Here is a 17975-nt window from a genome sequence, read left to right as displayed (position 1 = left end):
CTACGTGCTGCGGTCTCGTCCAGGTCGATGACTATTTTGGGAACAATACAGACTGGGCAGGAGATGCTTGCGCCTTCTGCCCAGAGCTGCTCTATGATACTGAGTATATCCAACCATTCTATTGTTAATTGTTAATTGTTATTGTTGTTATTGTTGTTGTTTGCATGTTTGGATCCCTTCATTCCACCCTATCATTAACAGCTTGGATTGGGAGATTTTAATCCTGTCATTAAACATTATCGTAGTTGTAGTCACCATCACATTCAGTAGCTACTACTTGATTTGCTTTAGGAAGGTGCTGAATGTGAATGATGAAGAACCTTCGTCTACAGAAACTTTTTTGTTAGATATCGGGCAAGATATTATGCCTGTCAATCCTCCCTTATAGTTTGCTGCTTGTTTGTTGGCATCTAATCTTTCATTTCTCCTCGATGCCTCGTGAAATTATCACGGTCCAAGTTGGGCAATGTGGGAACCAGAGTTTGAATTGTTTGATGTGGTTTTGACAGGATAGTTGGCTTTGAGTTTTGGAAGAAGCTATGTGCTGAGCACGGGATTGGAAGTGACGGAGTGTTGCTCGATTGCGCAGAAGAAGGCCTAGATCGGAAAGACGTTTTTTTCTATCGCGTACACCTAATGGCACTGCTAAACAATAGGCGGATAACAGTCATTTCGTTCCACGCGCTGTTCTGTTTGATTTAGAGCCTCGCGTCATCGAAACTATTAAAGAGTCCGAATACAGCGATTTCTATAATCCCGAAAACATGTATATTCGTGTTGCACCTTTCTAATTTAAAGATACATCGGCTCCAATGGAAATGGTGCAGGAAACAACTGGGGCGTGGGCTACGAGCAGGGCCGAGCCTTCAGAGAGGAAACGATGGATATTTTAACGCGCGAAGCTGAAAATAGCGACAGTCTTGAAGTCGGGCATTTCGGATCCTTTCTCTCCAGGGTTTCATGCTAATGCACAGCATTGCCGGCGGAACAGGTTCCGGCATGGGTTCCTTCCTCCTCGAGAACCTCAACGATGCATTTCCGAAAAAGATCATCCAAACCTATTCCGTGTTCCCCAACCTCGTACCCCTTTTTTCTTCTCCTTCTTCTCTCGCAGGACAGCGGCTCCGACGTCGTGGTGCAGGCGTACAACTCGATCCCAACAGCGCGCCGCCTGATCCAACACGCAGACGCGGTGGTCGTGCTGGACAACGCTTCGCTGAATAGTCTCGCCACCGATCGACTCCATCTCTCCAACCCCAGCATTTCCCAAGTCAACTCGATCGTGTCGACGGTCATGGCGGCATCGACCGCGACGGTTCGCTATCCGGGGTTTTTTGTTTTTTTCTCTTTGTTTCGTGCAGGTACATGCATAACGATATGACAGGATTGCTCGCGACGCTGATTCCGCAGCCTCGCCTGCATTTCCTCCTCACGTCCTACACGCCGTTCTCTCTGGACGCCTCTGCGCAAACCGTGCGGAAAACCAGCGTGAACGACGTGATGCGAAGGCTTCTGCAGAACAAAAACTTGATGGTGAGCGTCAACACGCGATCGGGACGCTACATCTCCGTGCTGGATATTATTCAGGGATCGGTGGATCCGATGGAGGTACATAAAAGCTTGCAGCGAATTCGGGAGCAAAATATGCAGAATTTCGTGGCATGGGGACCAGCATCGATCCAGGTGGCGCTGGCTCGGTCGAGTTCGTTCTTATCGACGACACATCGCGTAACGGGACTGATGATGGCGAATCACACGAGTATGGGGACGGTAGGAGCGAGATGAAAGGTCGATGGTAGCTGTTCACGAAATTGATTCGGCAGTTCGATCGATCGTACAAGCGAAGAGCGTACTTGCATAATTACACGGAACTGGAAGTGTTTAAAGACCTATCGGAATTTGAGGAAAGCCGAAATGTGATGATGGGCACAATCGAAGAGTACAAATCAGCGGAGGGTGTTGACTATATTCATTGCCTTGTTTGTTCAGAGAAAACAGAATCACATGCAACTAGAGCTCATATGGCCGAGCGTTGTTTGGAACGGGCATACCTCACTGGATAGAGCACGCGTTGCGTGGTAGGTGGGGAAGTAGTCCTTTGTTCCCGTTTTCCTAGCAGATTCCTTTATTGCGGAAGCTTAATATTACTCAGTAGGGGATTTGCAAACCATCGGAATTGGAGCACCAAACACACAGTAGAATTGCACCCGCGATGCGTTCAGAATTTTCATAGAATAGAGTAATCCATGTATCTGCTCGTTATGTATTAGTATGAAACGAACCAAAAAGAGTGTGGTGTTTTCGAATTTTGTCAAAAGGAATGATTGCGCAAAGTGTTTCTTGTTGATGTGTTTCTTCCACATCGTATTTGAATTTCATCACAATGTCGTTGTCGTATTGGCACCCTCTGCAGTGCAAGTGAGAGGCGAATTCTTCGATTGAGCTAGAATTCAAGTCCTACTGTATTTTTGCATTTGGTGGACGGTTGTCAGGCACTTCACCTCTCCGCATGTTATCTGGACCTCGATACTCTTCGGGTTTTGTTTGATTTTGATTTGCTTCGCGTCGATGGTATAGTCAAAAGAGTGTTCCATTCTAGAAAAGAATGGTTTCCAATTCATATATCCCTGAATGACTTTTTATCTTCGTTCTTTTCTCGATCCCTTTTTCTACCAAGAGTTATCCTCTTTCACCCATCTCCAATCTGCAATCTATTATCATCTTTACTCCATCTACACTCCAAACTCTTCCATCTTCCACCTGCATTCATCACTCATCCAACGTTTTCATTCAACAAACAAGGCTCATCGACCCATACTGATAACCCTTCAATCTCACTTCGCCTTTCCTGCCATTAAGTCACCTTCTCTCTCTTTCGATAGGATATGCCCCAGTTTCTCGTGCGCAGACACCAAATCTCCCGACACTTGCGCAGCCATCAACGACAATTCGCCTGCCATCACCGTCGACGCCACCAATTGCGACAACATCACCGAATTGACCGGGGTTTTATCCTACACCTCACCATCTCCGCCCATTCATTCTTTCATCAGCTCGATGCAGGCGTGCTGCGGAGCGAGTCCCGTTCCACCTCCGATCGTTCCCACCTCAATCGAAGGCATCGTCACTGACATGTAAAGCGTTTTCTCCTGTCCTTCTTCGCCTTCTTCTTCTTCTTCTTCCATGTAGTCCAAGCAGTGCGACGACTCCACGACCTGCGCCATGTCTTGGCCCGTCGCCAAAAAGATGCCAGCGACGATGTTCGCTGCGTGAGCGTTGTTTCCTCCCAGAGTCCCTGCCAAACTCGATCCCACGAGGTTTTTAGCGGTATTGAGCTGCACGATATCGTGAACGCGGCATTTCAGCACGCTGCGCATGATTCGCTCTGGGATCCGAACCTCGCAAGTCACCGACTTGCCACGACCTAAAAGCCAGTTGATCGCGGAGGGCTTCTTGTCCGTGCAGAGATTTCCGGAGAGCGATTCCAGTTTGAGCGTGGGGAATTGGCTGATCAGCGCATCGGCGACCTTGTTGGAGCCTTTCGTGAGCATGTTCATGCCCATTGCGTCGCCCGCGTTGGCTTTCAGACGCATGTGCAGCCTGTTTCCGCTCACAAAGCACTTGATGGACTAGAATCTTAGAGAATCATAGAAGAAGAAAAACTTCCAGTTTCCCGTGTTTTGTGGTCTGGCTGAAGGCGTTGAAAACCAAAGAGAAGCCTTCCGGAGACTCTACGAATTGCTTGACCTTGGCTGCTTGCAGGACCGATTCGCACTTAAACACGGGAGCACGCGTCATTCCATCGTCCACAACCACACTCGTCACTCCACCACTCTCCGTGATCGCTCTCGCTCCACGGTTTGTACTAGCAATGAGAGCTCCTTCGGTTGTAGCCATCGGAATGTAGTGACGTTCTCCATTGACTAGGATGGGTCCTACCATTCCAACTGGAACCGGAACGAATCCCACGACCGATTCGCAGTTGTGTCCCTATTCGATCATAGAGAATAGAGACACATACAGTGACGCGCGAGAAAAAGCTGGTAGAATCCCAGTTATTCGACGGAAGATCATGAAACTTCTCTTTTGCAGCATCTTTAAACAAAAACTGCCTCCGAATTTGGAGAGCTCTCACAGGATCGGATAAAACACTTTCTAATTTGTGCACCGATATCTCCTTCTTTGATATTTTGTCTAGAATTTGACAATCCGAGAGAACATCGAAATTGGCAGCAGTTGACGCCGACCGAGCTACAAGGAGTCCGCGGAGCAGGCCTCTATGTGTAGATCTAGCACAGAGCGAGAGCATGAACAGATCAAAAAATAGTTAGTTGTGTTCCTTCCACCGAGTGTGTCATTCCATTCATCTGGTATCTGTAAATCTGCGGAGTCCCTCATTTGTCTGTGGGCCCATATTTGTGTCAAATAGGGACCATAATTAGGATTATGTTCCAGTGTTTTTCGATAATCATTACATTTCTCCCGTTTTGCTGGGTTATCTATAATGGCTGAAAATACGGAAATCGAAAGCTTAAAGAGAGAGTTTGAGAATGCGGCTGCCGAGCTGAAAGAAGCTAAAGATCGCGATGCTACTGGAAGTGGTAGATTGTTGTTTGATTTGGGTAATCTTTTTTAGATACGACTAGCTCTGATGGAGAGCACACGACTGAGTGGCTTAAGAAGAAAACGGAGGATCTTCGCGCACAAATCCTTAGTAAACTTCCTGAAGACAAAAGAGAGGCGTGGATCGCCCAGGGAGCTGGAGTTCTTGAGAAATATGGTTTGGTTGAAGAAAGCAAGGAGTTTGCAAATACTCTCCTCCAGAAGGGAGCTGAGCTTCTGAAAGAGAACGCCGAGCTGCGTACGCTGTAGAGATGTTCAGGATTACGTCTAGGCAAAACGGTGAAGCAGATTACGGATAATCCTGAGATGCAAGAGCAGATGAAGGCTCGTTTGGAGGAGTTGAAGGAGAGCGAGCTGTCGAAGAAGGGCAAGGATGCGTTCGAGACTGTCAAGAACGACAAGCAGACCCAAAAGGTGTGCAATGCAGGATTTGTCTGTGATTCGTAGCTTATGGAAGAGGGAAAGAAGGTGATGGGTGATCTGATGAAGAGCGAGGAGGCGAAGGAAATGCTGGACATCTCGAAGAGCCTGCTTTCGGAGTTCACGTCCTCGGAGATGGTGAGCAGCGCCGTGTCGAAGATGAAATCGACGTGGAACGAGAAGGGCGAGGAGCTGACGGAGAAGGGCAAGGAGTTCGTGGAGAAGGGAATCGAGCAGGCGCAGAAGGCGTCGAAGGAGAAGAAGGAGAAGGAGAAGAAGGGCAAGAAGGGCAAGCATCATCACCACAAGCACGAAGAGGTAGAGGAGTGGGCGTGGAGTGGTGATGCGTAGAACGCCATGGTGGAGCGATCGTCGGCTCTGATCGACACGGTGGTGGAGAACCGCGCGAAGATCGCGGAGATGGGCATGAAGGTGCTGGAGAAGGTGCAGGAGGACGACACGGGCAAGAAGATGCTGGGCAAGGGTCTGGAGTACATGAAGAAGATCAAGGAGGAGGGAGGCATCGAGGGCGCGCTGAAGAAGGGCCAGGCGATCATGGCGGACGACAAGCAGCGCGATGAGATGATCGAGAAGGTGAAGACCGCGGTGCTGGACTTCCTGCTGAAGGTAGGCGGCGGCGGAGCGCAGCGGTGACGTGCAGTACATTCCCTCGATCGAAGTGCCCGTGCTGAAGGGCAAGTACGGCGAGACCAAGTACAAGATCAGCAACATCGATCTCTCGGGATTCAAGCTGAAGTCTTCGGACGGTGGGCGTTGACCGAGTGCTTCACGCGTAGTGATGGTGCGATTCATCCTGAACCGCGGCAAGCTCGACGGCGCCAAGCTGCGCGTGGGCGTGCGCAACCTCAAGCTGAAGATCAAGAAGATCAAGTGCAAGATCGACAAGCGGAACTTCCCCAAGTACAAGGGCGACTTCACGCTGGACTGCAGCACGCGCGAGGTAGGCTCGGCTCCCGCGCTCACGATGGTTAGGCCATGTTCGGCGTGGCGTTCAAGCTCCGCGTGGTGGACGACAAGCCGCAGCTGGAGATCCAGCACCCGTATCTGAAGCTGCCCGATCTGGAGCTGGTGGTGAAGCACAACAGCATGGCGGGCGTGGTGAACACGGTGCTGAAGATGTTCAACGGCATGATCTGCAGCCGCATCGAGTCCCAGGTGTCCAAGATGATTATCGTACGCGGTGAGGAAGGGAAGTGACGGGTAGGAGAAGAGCAACCAGCTGCTGGAGCCGGTGAACAACCTGGCGGTGCAGTACTGGCCGACGCTGACGCAGATGGTGGACACGTCGGCGATCACGAAGGCGAAGGAGCGCGTGGACAAGGATGGCCACGTGGTGAATCGCGATCTGAGCAAGGAGCTCACGGAGATCGAGGTGGAGTTCATGGACGGACCGATCGGTCTGGATCTCTACCAGTCCTACCCGACGGAGCCCGCCGTGTGCAAGGTGAAGCGGTTCAACCACGGACCGCGCAACAGCCGCCTGCAGGCCGAGAAGAGCGGACTGATCAAGCCGCACGACTACATCATTGCGATCAACGGCGTGGATGTGACCACGATGGAGTACGACGCGGTCATCGAGATGCTGGGCAGCGTCGTGCGACCCTTCGATGTGATCTTCGGACGCGAAATCATGAGCGATGCGGAGAAGAAGTCCAGCGGGTCTTCTTCCTCTTCTTCTTCTTCCTCGGAGTCGGAGTTGGAATCGTCTTCGGACAGCGAGAAGCCCAAGAAGAAGAGCAAGAAGAGCAAGAAGGCGTCGAGCAGCTCGTCGAGCGAGAGCGAGTCCAGCTCGGAGTCGGAGGAGAAGCCCAAGAAGAAGAGCAAGAAGGCTGCGAAGAAGGAAAGCTCGTCGAGCGAGAGCGAGTCCAGCTCGGAATCGGAGTCGTCTTCCGAGGAAGAGAAGCCCAAGAAGAAGGCTGCGAAGAAGGAAGTGAGCTCCACTTCGAGTTCTTCTTCTGAATCGGAATCGGAATCGGAATCGTCTTCGGAGGACGAGAAGCCTGCGAAGAAGTCGCCTAAGAAGGAAGTGAGCTCCACTTCGAGTTCTTCTTCTTCTTCTTCTGAATCGGAATCGGAATCGTCTTCGGAGGATGAGAAGCCTGCGAAGAAGTCGCCTAAGAAGGAAGTGAGCTCCACTTCGAGCTCTTCTTCTTCTGAGTCGGAGGACGAAAAGCCCGCCAAGAAGTCTCCGAAGAAGACCGTGAGCTCTACTTCCTCCTCCTCCTCTTCCTCTTCTGAATCGGAGGACGAGAAGCCTGCTAAGAAATCGCCCAAGAAGGAAGTGAGCTCCACTTCCTCTTCCTCCTCTTCCTCTTCTGAATCGGAGGATGAAAAACCCGCCAAGAAATCGCCTAAGAAGACCGTGAGCTCCACTTCCTCTTCCTCCTCTTCTTCCTCCTCTTCCTCGGAGTCGGAGGACGAGAAGCCCGCGAAGAAATCGCCCAAGAAGTCGCCCAAGAAGCACGTTTCCTCTTCCAGCAGCTCCAGCAGCAGCTCCAGTGATTAAGCCGTTTTCGTAATTTGTATCGACTGTTTGTTGGATACTCTTTGTTTTACGATGAGCGTGATTCTGGAAACGACCGAGGGCAACATCACCATCGATCTGTACACAGAGGAGTGCCACAACACTTGCTTCAACTTTTTGAAATTGTGCAAAGTGAAGTACTACAACAACTGCCTCTTCTTTAATGTTCAACAGAATTTCATTGCTCAAACCGGTGATCCGACGGGTAAACAAACCACTTCTAGCTGATTTGTAGGTACAGGGAAGGGAGGAACTTCAATCTATGGAATTCTGTATGCGTGAATATCGACTCAATTATTTCTAGTGAAGGAAGCGAGAAGCGCTTCTTTGCGGACGAAATCAACCGAACGCTCAAGCACACGAAAGTATTGCTGTCTATTCCTATTGACGCTCCAGATAGGAACCGTTGCAATGGCAAACAAGCGAGAAAACCTGAACGGGTCGCAATTCTACATCACCCTTCGTGACAATATCAATTATCTCGACAAAAAACACACCATTTTTGGCCAAGTGACCGAAGGCCTTGAGGTCCTCGAAAAAATCAATGAGGTAGGTCGCACTTTTCCCTCCTTCCCAGGCGTTCTGCAATGAAAAGTTCCGACCCTACGTCGACATCCGCATTCTCCACACACACATTCTCTATGATCCGTTCGACGATCCGGCGGGACTCCAAATTCCGGACGCATCTCCGCAACGCGCGGTTCCAGAGGAAGAGGTGGTTCCCCGCGGTCTGACAAAGAGCGAGGTGGAGGAATATTCGCACGGAAAGACCGCGGAACAGATGGAGGCGGAGCAAAAGCGCCGCGAAGCGCAGACGAACGCGCAGATCCTGGAAATGCTTGGCGACCTTCCCGACGCGGATGTGAAGCCTCCGGAGAACGTACTGTTCGTTTGCCAGCTCAATCCGATCACCGAAGACGAAGACCTGAAGACGATTTTCTATCGCTTTGGCGTGAAAAGCTGCGAGGTAGTGGAGTAGACAGGCCGTGAGCTGAAGATTATTCGCGACCACGAAACAGGGAATAGTCTGGGGTACGCGTTCATCGAATTCGAATCGAACGAGGCTGCGGAGGACGCTTACGTGAAAATGAACAACGTGCTGATCGATGATCGCAGGATCAAGGTGGACTTCAGCCAGTCCGTCGCGAAGCTGTGGAATCGACGCAGAAGAGGAGAACGCATGACGCAGTATCGAGAGGAGAGGAGTCGTAGAGATGCATGCGCAATGTGATCCACAGAGGACAGGCAGCGATCGAGGAGGGAGAACCGAGCGAATTCAAGGTCGCGATCGAGGAGTCGAAGCGAAAGTGGAAGTGGAAGCCGAGGCAGAAGCAGAAGCAGAAGCAGAAGCCGATCTCGAAGTCGGACACATCGCCATCATCGTCATCATCGCGATCATTCGAGAAGAAGAAGATAAGGACGAAGGAATGTAGAAAAAGAGTGCTACTTTCTGTTTGATGGATTAAAATGTTTCAACAGTATGGAGTTACTATGCTCTCTGACTAGTAGTGTGTGCCGTAGAGCATTCTATGGAATAGCGGGGTACACAGGAAGAAGAGTGAAGGACTTCGACTGAACTTGAGTTTTAGATTGCTCCTGCATTGTCACGACTGGGTACTAGTTCCATATGTGCTCGAACCATTGGAACAAGCTCTCCAAACAACGATGTGGAATCTTCCTCTCTTAAACTATCCGCAGCTATCCGTACTGGGTCATTCCAAGAAGTGTATGCTCTATTGCCCCATATTCCTGGAAACTTGATCGACAATAACATAATGAGCATTCTGAACTGCTGCTATCAATCTTCGGATTTGCTAACTCTTCTCGAGTATTTAGAGCAGTCCAAATTCTATCTCTCAAGTTACACTTACGAATGTGCGATTGTGACAGCAGGAAGAATAGGAGATATTAAGTCGATTTCACTGCTCTATTCAAAAGCTGCAAAAAAGTATGGACGAACTTGCTTACTGCGAGACGCGTTACTGCATGCCTACCGAGTTTGCGATGCCCACCAACGGCTAATAAGCATGACGTATCAGCTCTTCACTGATCATGTGAACATTTCGTCTTCCCAGTACGAGGATATTCTGCGAACCCTCGTGAAGCACCAAGAATACGATTCCTTATGCGAACACATCATTCAGAAGATGAAGGAAGAATCCAAGATGCTTTCTTTGCCTGTATTAAACATTTTGCTGAATATGTTGGATGTTCGATCGCCTCGCTTGACGATCTTGTTCATTGAGCAAACCCACTTCTTGAATTCGAATCCTCCGTTGCTAAATATCATTCTGTCGAGAGAGATGACGAAATTTTCCGAAGGGAAATCGTACGATGGAATGATTCAGGTGTATAAGGAGATGTCAAAACGAAAACTACCGGTGACGAGTTCGGAATTGTCCCGGTTGAAGCGAGTGGTCGGTGAACTGATGAATTCGAATTATCATTTTGATATAGCGGATGATGATGACACTTTCACGCATATTTGGAGTCGGTGTTGGTTGGAGCAGAATATAAAGTCAGAGGATGATATTGGCTCTTTTGTGGAGTTAATTAAGCACTCTACGAAAAGTCAAGGAGTGGAGCTGTTTGAGCTTTTGAAAATCGTATCAATGGATTGGAATGGGTGAGGTACAGATGTCTGAAAAGTCGAAAATGCAGATTTCGTTGTCTACCTGGAAGAAGGTGATCGATTTGCATATTCGTCTCTCCTCTTCGCAGATGCTTGTAGGTCCAACAACCGATTGATTGACACACAGGAATTACTGAAATGGGCCGAAGTTTCCCGTTCTGTGGAGAGCATTCAGGGAATCGTTCTGTATACAGAAGAAGTGTTCATGAAGAGCAAGCATCCGATTCGTCACAGAAGTTCCTCTCAAGAGAGCGCCGTAGCCTCAAAAGTCCAGGAGGTATGGAAAGTCGTGGCAATGCATCGTAGTTGAAGAAAGCATACGATCTAAAGGACTCGTATCGACACATCTACGAGACCTTGTCCTTTATGGAGCAATGCCTGAAATCGGACCTATTTTTGTATGTGGCTTGTGGCTTGATTTCGTCGAATCCGGAGAGTGGCTTGAAGCTGTTCGACGACATGGTGAAAGAGGGCAAGGTACAGCTGTCTATTGATTGCCTGTTTGATTCGCAGATCGCTCCGTCGCCTATCATTTGTCGCTCCATCTCCACGATCCTGGAGCAGAAGGGCTGCACCGCACTGCAGCGCTCGTTCCGCTCCCAGTACCAGTCCTTTATGTAGCTTATCGGTGTTTGTAACAAACATGCGCGCACATGCTAGTAGTATAATATACAATCAACTACGGAGCCTCCGTCTCTTTCACCGACGCCTACGTCTGACCCTCTCTCCTCTGCCCTACCTTGGTGAACTCTCCCAGCCACTTGTCCTTCTCGCTGTCCTTCAGTCCCTGCCTACGCCTCACCGCTCCGCCGCTCGCCTACACGCCGCTGAAGTCCCACGTCGTATTCTTCACGTAGTGCACCTCCAGCCCGGGCAGCTCCACCGGCACGTCCGGCAGCCCCTCTAAGTCAGGGATGGTCTCCAGCAGCTTCTTCAGCGCCTCGCGGCCCTGGTCGGCGATGGCCAGCCAGCGGTGGCTCAGCACTTTATCGGCGCTGTAGCGCTGCGCAGGGTCCTTCTTCAGCACCGAGCTGATGAACCCCACGAACGCGCTGGACGGCTTGATCGGGCAGGAATCGTTGTACGAGGCGAAGGAGGGCGACTCGCCCTGCACCGTGCGGATCAGGATCTCCATCGGCTCGAACTTCGCCAGGGGCGGGTAGCCCTTGAAAAGCTCCAGCGCCGTGATGCCTAGCGACCAGATGTCGGCCTGGAAATGAGCAGGGAGAGGAACAGGCTACGCGGGAGTTGTACCGCTCGCGGTTCATGACTTCGGGCGCCATCCAGCAGGGCGTGCCCACGAAGGTCCGCGCCTCCTGCTTCTTCACGGTCCCTTCGAGCACGCGCGCCACGCCCAGATCGGCAAGACGGATGTTCGCGTCCGCGTCGACGAGGATATTGCCCGCCTTGACGTCTCTGCGGTGAGAGAGGAGGAGGAAGAAGTACCGGTGCAGGAGGTTGGAATCGTGCAGGTATTTGAGAGCCTTGGCCGTCTCGCGGATGATGTATGCAACGATGCACTCCTCGAAGCCCTGACCGTCTTGAATGCGCTTTTGGCTGGAGAGGTACTGGAGGATGCGCAGGAACGAGCCCTTGATCATGAGGGGCGTGACGATCCACAGCGAGCATCCCACATTGAAGCAGCAGTAACACGTCAGAACGTTTTCGTGGTCACATAGTTTCATTGTTAGGACCTCCTTCCGAGTATCCTCCAGATTGATAGAAGGGTCTTCGAGCTTTAATATCTTAATGGATACAATGGCGTTGTTATCTAAACAACGCGCTTTATATACTTTTGCAAAAGCTCCCTGAACTTTACTGCACCGAAAGTGATCGCTACCTTACCAATCACACCCAAAAACTCGTAGCGTTTTGCATCAGCAGGCCATTCAAAACTATCTGATTTTCTGCACAATGACTCTCCTATCAAAATCAATTTACTCCATTAGAGTGGCAGAAGGAATTATACTAAATTTAGAACAAGAATTAGCAACTTTATGTGCTTCTCAGAAACGGAAAACGCGGGAATTTATATGATCTACCGAAGTTTCTGTTTCCTTGCTTATCAAGGACGGACGCACCACTGCACATGCAAATTGGTTTCGTCTTGATGTACTATTATTGCATTACTGGATTGGATTTGAAAGAAAAATTGGAATCATGCAACCTGTACCACCCGTGAATGTTCTGGGCGTGGAGTATCCTGCCCTTGCCGATGGAAAGTATGACGCTGTCATTCTTGGAACTGGATTGAAGGAATGCATTGTGGCCGGACTTCTTGCCACCGAGGGAAAGAAGGTGGGAGGGTTCCGAGTCTTTTTGAGAAATAGGTTTTGGTTTTGGATCGCAATGACTACTATGGAGGCGATTGCGCATCTCTGAACCTGACTGTGATTTTTGTGCAGGTTGCCTGAGTTTTAGAACTTGTTCAAGAAATTCCGTGATCGCGAGCCTACCAAGGAGGAATTTGACCGTCTTGGCCAGAACCGCGACTACAACGTGGATCTGATCCCCAAATTCCTCATGGCATGCGGCAACCTTGTGAACATGCTTTTGCTGACCAAAGTGACGAACTATCTGGACTTCAAGCAGATCGAGGGCAGCTACGTGTACAACGGCAAGAACAAGACCGTTAGCAAGGTACCTCTTTGCCATCCCCCCCTTTTGTTTTTCTCACTCCCAGATGCCCGCCACAACGCAGGAGGCGCTGAGCACTCCTCTGCTCTCCCTGATGCAGAAGATGAAGTACCGCAGCTTCCTGTCGAACGTGCTGCCCATGGAGATCCCCGGCGAGGACGGCGTGCCCGCGGACAAGGACGTTCCGCTGCTGCACATGACGATGCGCGAGCTGTACAAGAAATACGGCCTGGACGAGAACTGCATGGACTTCACGGGCCACGCGATGGCGCTGCGTCTGAACGACGACTATCTCGACGAGCCGGCCGTGGAGACGGTGAAGGCGATGAAGCTCTACGGCTACTCGCTGAACCAATACGGCTCCTCGCCCTTCCTCTACCCCATGTACGGCCTGGGCGGGCTGCCCGAGGGCTTCTCGCGCCTCTGCGCCATCAAGGGCGGCGTGTTCATGCTGAACCGCAACCCCGACGAGCTGCTCTTCGACGACGACGGCCGCATCAAGGGTGTGGTGTCCGACGGCGAGGCCGCGTCCTGCGAGTTCGTCGTGGGCGATCCGTCCTACTTCCCCGACGATATGCTCCGCGAGACCGGCAAGGTCGTGCGGTCGATCTGCCTGCTGAACCACCCCATCCAGGGCACCGGCGACTCCAAGTCCGCCCAGGTGATCATCCCCGCGAAGCAGGTGGTGCGAGCCGGCTACCCCAAGCGAAACTCCGGTGGGTTTTGCGGGAATCGTCGCGATTGTAGACATCTATGTGTCGTGCGTGTCGTTCGACCACGCGGTGTGCGCGAAGGGAATCTACATCGCGATCGCGTCGACGACGGTGGAGACGGAGGACCCGCAGAGAGAGCTGGCGCCCGCGATCGACCTGCTGGGCGACGTGCTGGAACGATTCGATGACGTGTCGGATACCTTCGAGCCGGTGAACGACGGAACCGAGGATCGGTGCTTTATCTCCACGTCGTATGATGCGACGAGGTAGAAATGAGGCGGATGTGTGAGGTAGTCACTTCGAAACGGTCGCTGATGATGTGCTGGATATCTATAAGAGAATTACGGGACATGAGCTGGATCTGACGTTGCCGAAGGAAGAATAAGGATTAAGAAGGAGTAAGAAGGAATAAGAAGGGAGAGTGTGTGTTGTGGGTTGTTTGTTGGGAATCAGGATCGTTGATTAAGAAGAACCACTGAACGGATCAGAATGGAAAACGCTTATTATATCGGTTCTATCGAGGAAAATGCGCTGCTGGGAAAAGCTGAAGGCTAGTATGAAGCCCACTGACGAAAAAGACTATAAGCGAAGAATTACGCGTGGTTTTGTAGAAACCCCATAGTTCTCATAATTTCGTAGTGGTCTGGACTCTGTGTCGGCTCCTTTTTCGGAGGTGTGAGTACCGTGTGGGTACGACCTCCATATCGTACTCCTGGTTTGTTTTCTTAGCTATTTGTTATTTTCAGTAAATCCCACGACGTTGACCCAATCTGCCAAGATGATTATCCGTCCTGCAGTAGAGAGTGCTGTTTTCCTGATAAGACCCTAGATCATTCTGGCTCTTGCGGGTTCGGCTTATGAAGGATTCGGATCTTGGATGGTAGCGTTCCATTCGACTCATCAAGTGTAGTACACAATTCGTGAGAAGAATGACTGGTGGACCTATTTTGTGTCAGGCTCTGCGGCTGGTGCTGTCGTAGGCCTCTCGGTGAGTTTGCTTCACTTCATTTATGCTTAGCGTGGTAACGTCCCAGACTTGCTGAAGATGACTTTCTTCGTGGGCGCTCTGGCCTCCGTTCTCGAGTCCTGGTATTTTTGTTCGCTAGAGGTGGTAATCTGTTAGTCGTGCTCACCACGGTGTGGGTCCTACGCTGAATGCTCGTATCGAAAAGAAGAGCAAGGTACTCCCGGATCCCGTCCCCCGTGAAGAAATGCAACATTAACGAAACTTATTTTTGCTTGTTTTCTCAACAAACGAATCCAATCCAATCCAATCCAACTATGTTTACGGGGTCTTAATAACACTAATATCAATGATTCGGTTGCTGCCCGAACGAACAAAATCACGCTTCTCCAAAACGAGAGCTTCCACTTCATCGGTGATGAGCTTTTCTTCCGCTGGCTCCTCATGGCTAGGGTACAGGATAAAGTGCTGGATCATGAACAGAATGTCGAAGAACATGCTGACGGAACCTAACCCCAGCTTCACAAGATTACTCGTTAATCCGGACCACTCGTCTGCACATTACAGAATTCACTTCGCGGTTACTCAGAACGATGCAATTCATAAAGAACTGGATGATTGAAAGCAAGCCACCGGAAAAATCGAGGAGCACATTGTAGATGGTCCATCCCACAGTCGTAGTTAAGCGACCTCAGCGCGCACATAGAAAGGATATGTCGATTTCCGCCGGCAGTTCAGCATCAACTGAGGAATGTACTTGATGAAGCTGATGACCAGCTTAATGTTGGAAAAAACGATCAGAATGATCAGCGGAGTCAGCCAAGAAACCACGTGGAAGGCTGTCCCAAGGATACAGAGCAGAATAAGAAGGAAAATGGAACAAAGAATAGAAATGGCCACTTTGCTCACTCGCTGCTCTTTCCGCTCGTAAATAAAACACTGGAAAATCGTAAAGGACGTAACGAGCATGGCATGAGCAGAGAAGAATAAGTCGTTTACAACCACCTGACATTAAACAAATGAATGAAGAATACAGGAACATGCTGATGGTACATCTCCTGGTACTCTTGTCGGATCTCCGGAACATAGAGCAGAGAGAAGTTGTACACAGTGTAGCAAGAAAAAGCAACCAGGTTATATGCCAAAAAATCGAATGATAAGCCAACCACTGATTTCCTAGTATAGTTGAGGAAGATCTCAGTTTTAGAACATATGTAATGCTTACCTGCGGGTAAAACGAAATACTCCAGGCACAAAAATAGAGCCAGCCAACATATTGCGAAATATAGTTCCATGGAGATGGCAAAACTGCATTTGGACCAGTAACTAGTCTCAATAATACAGAAAACTCATACCTAACAATAGAATTCCAGAAACTACGAATATTCCAATAACAGTGAATATCACAGGCTTCTTACTATCCTTTTCCATACAGAAAGTTATATTTTGGAACGCCTAAACCTTCTCCCAAATGAAGTCATCTGGCGTATTTCATTGGATGCACTAACTAAAAACACAAACAAGAATGATATTGATCCCAAGAGGTTGGAACCATCACTCGTCTGCAACATGTTTTAAAAACAATCAAATTCATAGAAAAATAAATGAAAACAACTATAAGACAGATGAAGACTTTACACCTTGTTTGCTCTTGCTTATTCCAACTTACTCTCTTTGTTTCGAATTGCATCAATCAGGGAGTTATACCCCTTTTGAATATCCGAAGCAGAAAGAGTGAGAAAAACCAATCAAAAGTAAACTCGTGGCATTGCTGAATTTCATTCCGTATCAGTGATACTCTTTATAGCCCAACTAAAGAGAAGCAAAACAGGAAAAAACCTACTTAATACAGCGAAGAAGAAACAGGTCAATTTCTAAAGTGATAGGGTTTGAAGTGAGTTTTGGTTAGGCGGAATGCACTAATGCCTTACCTTCAAGTTGCAAATGTTTGGGCACTATCTACAATACCATCTCGAATAATGCAAACTTCTTCGATGAGTTTTGTCTGAATTAACTTTTCTTCTTCTTCTTCTCTCCTTTCCACATAGGACCTTAGCGAAGGATGGAGACGCATCTAAGGTCACAAACCATCGTTATTAAGACCGTTTCCAAAAATAAGTAATATTGACTCCTGTTTCCTCCCTAGGCTTCCCAGTACTTATAGAAATAGATCGTACAATCAGACTACGATTCGTTCGTCCAAACTGCACGCATGCACGGATATAACACCGAATATCATACTTTGTCCAGCTAGAATAGCCGTCACGAAGGAGGACAAGCTTTTCTCTTGACTCTTCATCACTTATATGGCACTATAGACATTAGCAATTCCAAAGCTCCACATTATCGATTTCTCTTGTTAGTTTTTCATTATTTGTGTTTTGCTCTATGCTCAAATTCTTATATAGAGTGATTTTTTTCACCTTTATGAGCTCTATTTTCCTTTCTGCAATCTGCACTTTATTTATCTCAATTTCAGCTAATTTCACAACATCAAATAGTTGAAAGTTGTGATAATGCTGGTAGAAAGAATTCATCATCTAACCACCTTGCTGCCTTGTAACTCATTCTATACTATCGAGAATATCATTTACTGTTGCCCTTGATATGTTTTCACTCTTGCTTTGCTCATTGAGTAAACTGTGCTTTTGTTCACCAAGGAATGGAAAGTAAGGAAATAGATGTACTAGAGAAACCGTTAGAGAGTATGGCTACCAAGAACTCATTCTGTATATAAAGTGCATAATGTATGATCATTCTAAATGTCTTGTCTGCTACATAAACGTAAGGAAAACTGCATAATTGAATCCCTATAGTATAGAATAAGACAATATGCATACATTCGTAGATTAATAGACATTCACTTGGGAGATGGGTAGTAAACAATGGCATTGCAATATTGAAAAATGTGGATTCATCATGATGTGCATTTCTGTTTCTACGATATAACTCTTATGAGTGAAAATTCTTTCATGAGAATTAGTGATAATATTGTTATAACTTAACAACACTTTGTAACTCAAAATAGAAAATCCATCTAACAAAATAGTACATTAGAATTAATAATTATAAAAATAGAGTATTTCCTGAACGACCAGAGTTTTATGACTCATGTGAAAGAGAAAAAGTAGTAGGAAAATAATGCAAAACGCGCGAAACCATTTTCGGCTTTTTACAGCCCATTTTCACTTCGAATCCATGACGAAAAAGCCCTAAAGTCGGGGTATGAGGGGTGAATTTGACAACTTGACTTTTTTGGCTTTCATAAGAAATAAGGTCACCAAAATCAACCTTAGCCGAAAATCGACGACGCATTTTTCTGTCATTTTTTGCCTGGCTGCCCTTTTCCACCGATTTTGACCAAGGCTAACATTTCGCGCTTTTTGCGTCAGCTACGTTTGAGCACAACTCACTATGACGGACCATGGCTGACCATACTCC

At 48.5% G+C, this 17975-nt stretch overlaps 9 protein-coding genes; 5 read left to right on the top strand and 4 right to left on the bottom strand.

Moving 5' to 3' along the window:
* Positions 1–431: 431 nt before the first annotated feature.
* On the top strand, positions 432–2063 carry GSBLH_T00003558001 (uncharacterized protein; the record flags this gene model as incomplete). The annotated part of the gene is made up of 8 exons (XM_013042325.1): positions 432–480; positions 515–627; positions 657–766; positions 799–925; positions 955–1080; positions 1115–1329; positions 1362–1770; positions 1800–2063. 8 exons carry the CDS (start codon positions 432–434, stop codon positions 2061–2063), a joined length of 1413 nt encoding a protein of 470 aa, XP_012897779.1.
* Positions 2064–3038: 975 nt separating this feature from the next.
* On the bottom strand, positions 3039–4309 carry GSBLH_T00003557001 (Hydroxymethylglutaryl-CoA reductase; the record flags this gene model as incomplete). Its single annotated transcript, XM_013042324.1, has 3 exons — positions 3039–3629; positions 3664–3990; positions 4022–4309. The coding sequence occupies 3 exons, from the start codon at positions 4307–4309 to the stop codon at positions 3039–3041; spliced, it is 1206 nt and encodes a 401-aa protein (XP_012897778.1).
* Positions 4310–7621: 3312 nt separating this feature from the next.
* Positions 7622–9035, top strand: GSBLH_T00003556001 (uncharacterized protein; the record flags this gene model as incomplete). XM_013042323.1 has 7 exons in its annotated part: positions 7622–7793; positions 7824–7860; positions 7893–7953; positions 7985–8137; positions 8166–8555; positions 8586–8796; positions 8827–9035. The coding sequence occupies 7 exons, from the start codon at positions 7622–7624 to the stop codon at positions 9003–9005; spliced, it is 1203 nt and encodes a 400-aa protein (XP_012897777.1). The 3' UTR covers positions 9006–9035.
* Positions 9036–9068: 33 nt separating this feature from the next.
* Positions 9069–10218, top strand: GSBLH_T00003555001 (uncharacterized protein; the record flags this gene model as incomplete). The annotated part of the gene is made up of 2 exons (XM_013042322.1): positions 9069–9146; positions 9178–10218. 2 exons carry the CDS (start codon positions 9069–9071, stop codon positions 10216–10218), a joined length of 1119 nt encoding a protein of 372 aa, XP_012897776.1.
* Positions 10219–10868: 650 nt separating this feature from the next.
* On the bottom strand, positions 10869–12031 carry GSBLH_T00003554001 (uncharacterized protein). XM_013042321.1 has 4 exons: positions 11667–12031; positions 11462–11636; positions 11042–11430; positions 10869–11011 (listed from the first exon to the last, which is right to left on the bottom strand). The coding sequence occupies exons 1-4, from the start codon at positions 11903–11905 to the stop codon at positions 10930–10932; spliced, it is 885 nt and encodes a 294-aa protein (XP_012897775.1). The 5' UTR covers positions 11906–12031; the 3' UTR covers positions 10869–10929.
* Positions 12032–12324: 293 nt separating this feature from the next.
* Positions 12325–14002, top strand: GSBLH_T00003553001 (uncharacterized protein). XM_013042320.1 has 6 exons: positions 12325–12518; positions 12551–12610; positions 12642–12860; positions 12904–13573; positions 13605–13836; positions 13865–14002. Exons 1-6 carry the CDS (start codon positions 12381–12383, stop codon positions 13953–13955), a joined length of 1410 nt encoding a protein of 469 aa, XP_012897774.1. The 5' UTR covers positions 12325–12380; the 3' UTR covers positions 13956–14002.
* Positions 14003–14086: 84 nt separating this feature from the next.
* Positions 14087–14806, top strand: GSBLH_T00003552001 (uncharacterized protein). XM_013042319.1 has 7 exons: positions 14087–14177; positions 14210–14285; positions 14317–14366; positions 14400–14450; positions 14481–14558; positions 14589–14659; positions 14694–14806. Exons 1-7 carry the CDS (start codon positions 14127–14129, stop codon positions 14791–14793), a joined length of 477 nt encoding a protein of 158 aa, XP_012897773.1. The 5' UTR covers positions 14087–14126; the 3' UTR covers positions 14794–14806.
* Positions 14807–14855: 49 nt separating this feature from the next.
* Positions 14856–15138, bottom strand: GSBLH_T00003551001 (uncharacterized protein; the record flags this gene model as incomplete). Its single annotated transcript, XM_013042318.1, has 2 exons — positions 14856–15088; positions 15120–15138. The coding sequence occupies 2 exons, from the start codon at positions 15136–15138 to the stop codon at positions 14856–14858; spliced, it is 252 nt and encodes an 83-aa protein (XP_012897772.1).
* Positions 15139–15215: 77 nt separating this feature from the next.
* Positions 15216–15965, bottom strand: GSBLH_T00003550001 (uncharacterized protein; the record flags this gene model as incomplete). The annotated part of the gene is made up of 4 exons (XM_013042317.1): positions 15216–15539; positions 15569–15730; positions 15760–15882; positions 15912–15965. 4 exons carry the CDS (start codon positions 15963–15965, stop codon positions 15216–15218), a joined length of 663 nt encoding a protein of 220 aa, XP_012897771.1.
* Positions 15966–17975: the final 2010 nt, after the last annotated feature.

Source organism: Blastocystis hominis (assembly GCF_000151665.1).
Source record: "Blastocystis hominis, Singapore isolate B (sub-type 7) whole genome shotgun sequence assembly, scaffold_3".
Lineage (NCBI taxonomy): Eukaryota > Bigyra > Opalinata > Blastocystidae > Blastocystis > Blastocystis hominis.
Note: the sequence above shows the minus strand (reverse complement) of the source record. Positions and strands in the feature narration are given on the sequence as shown.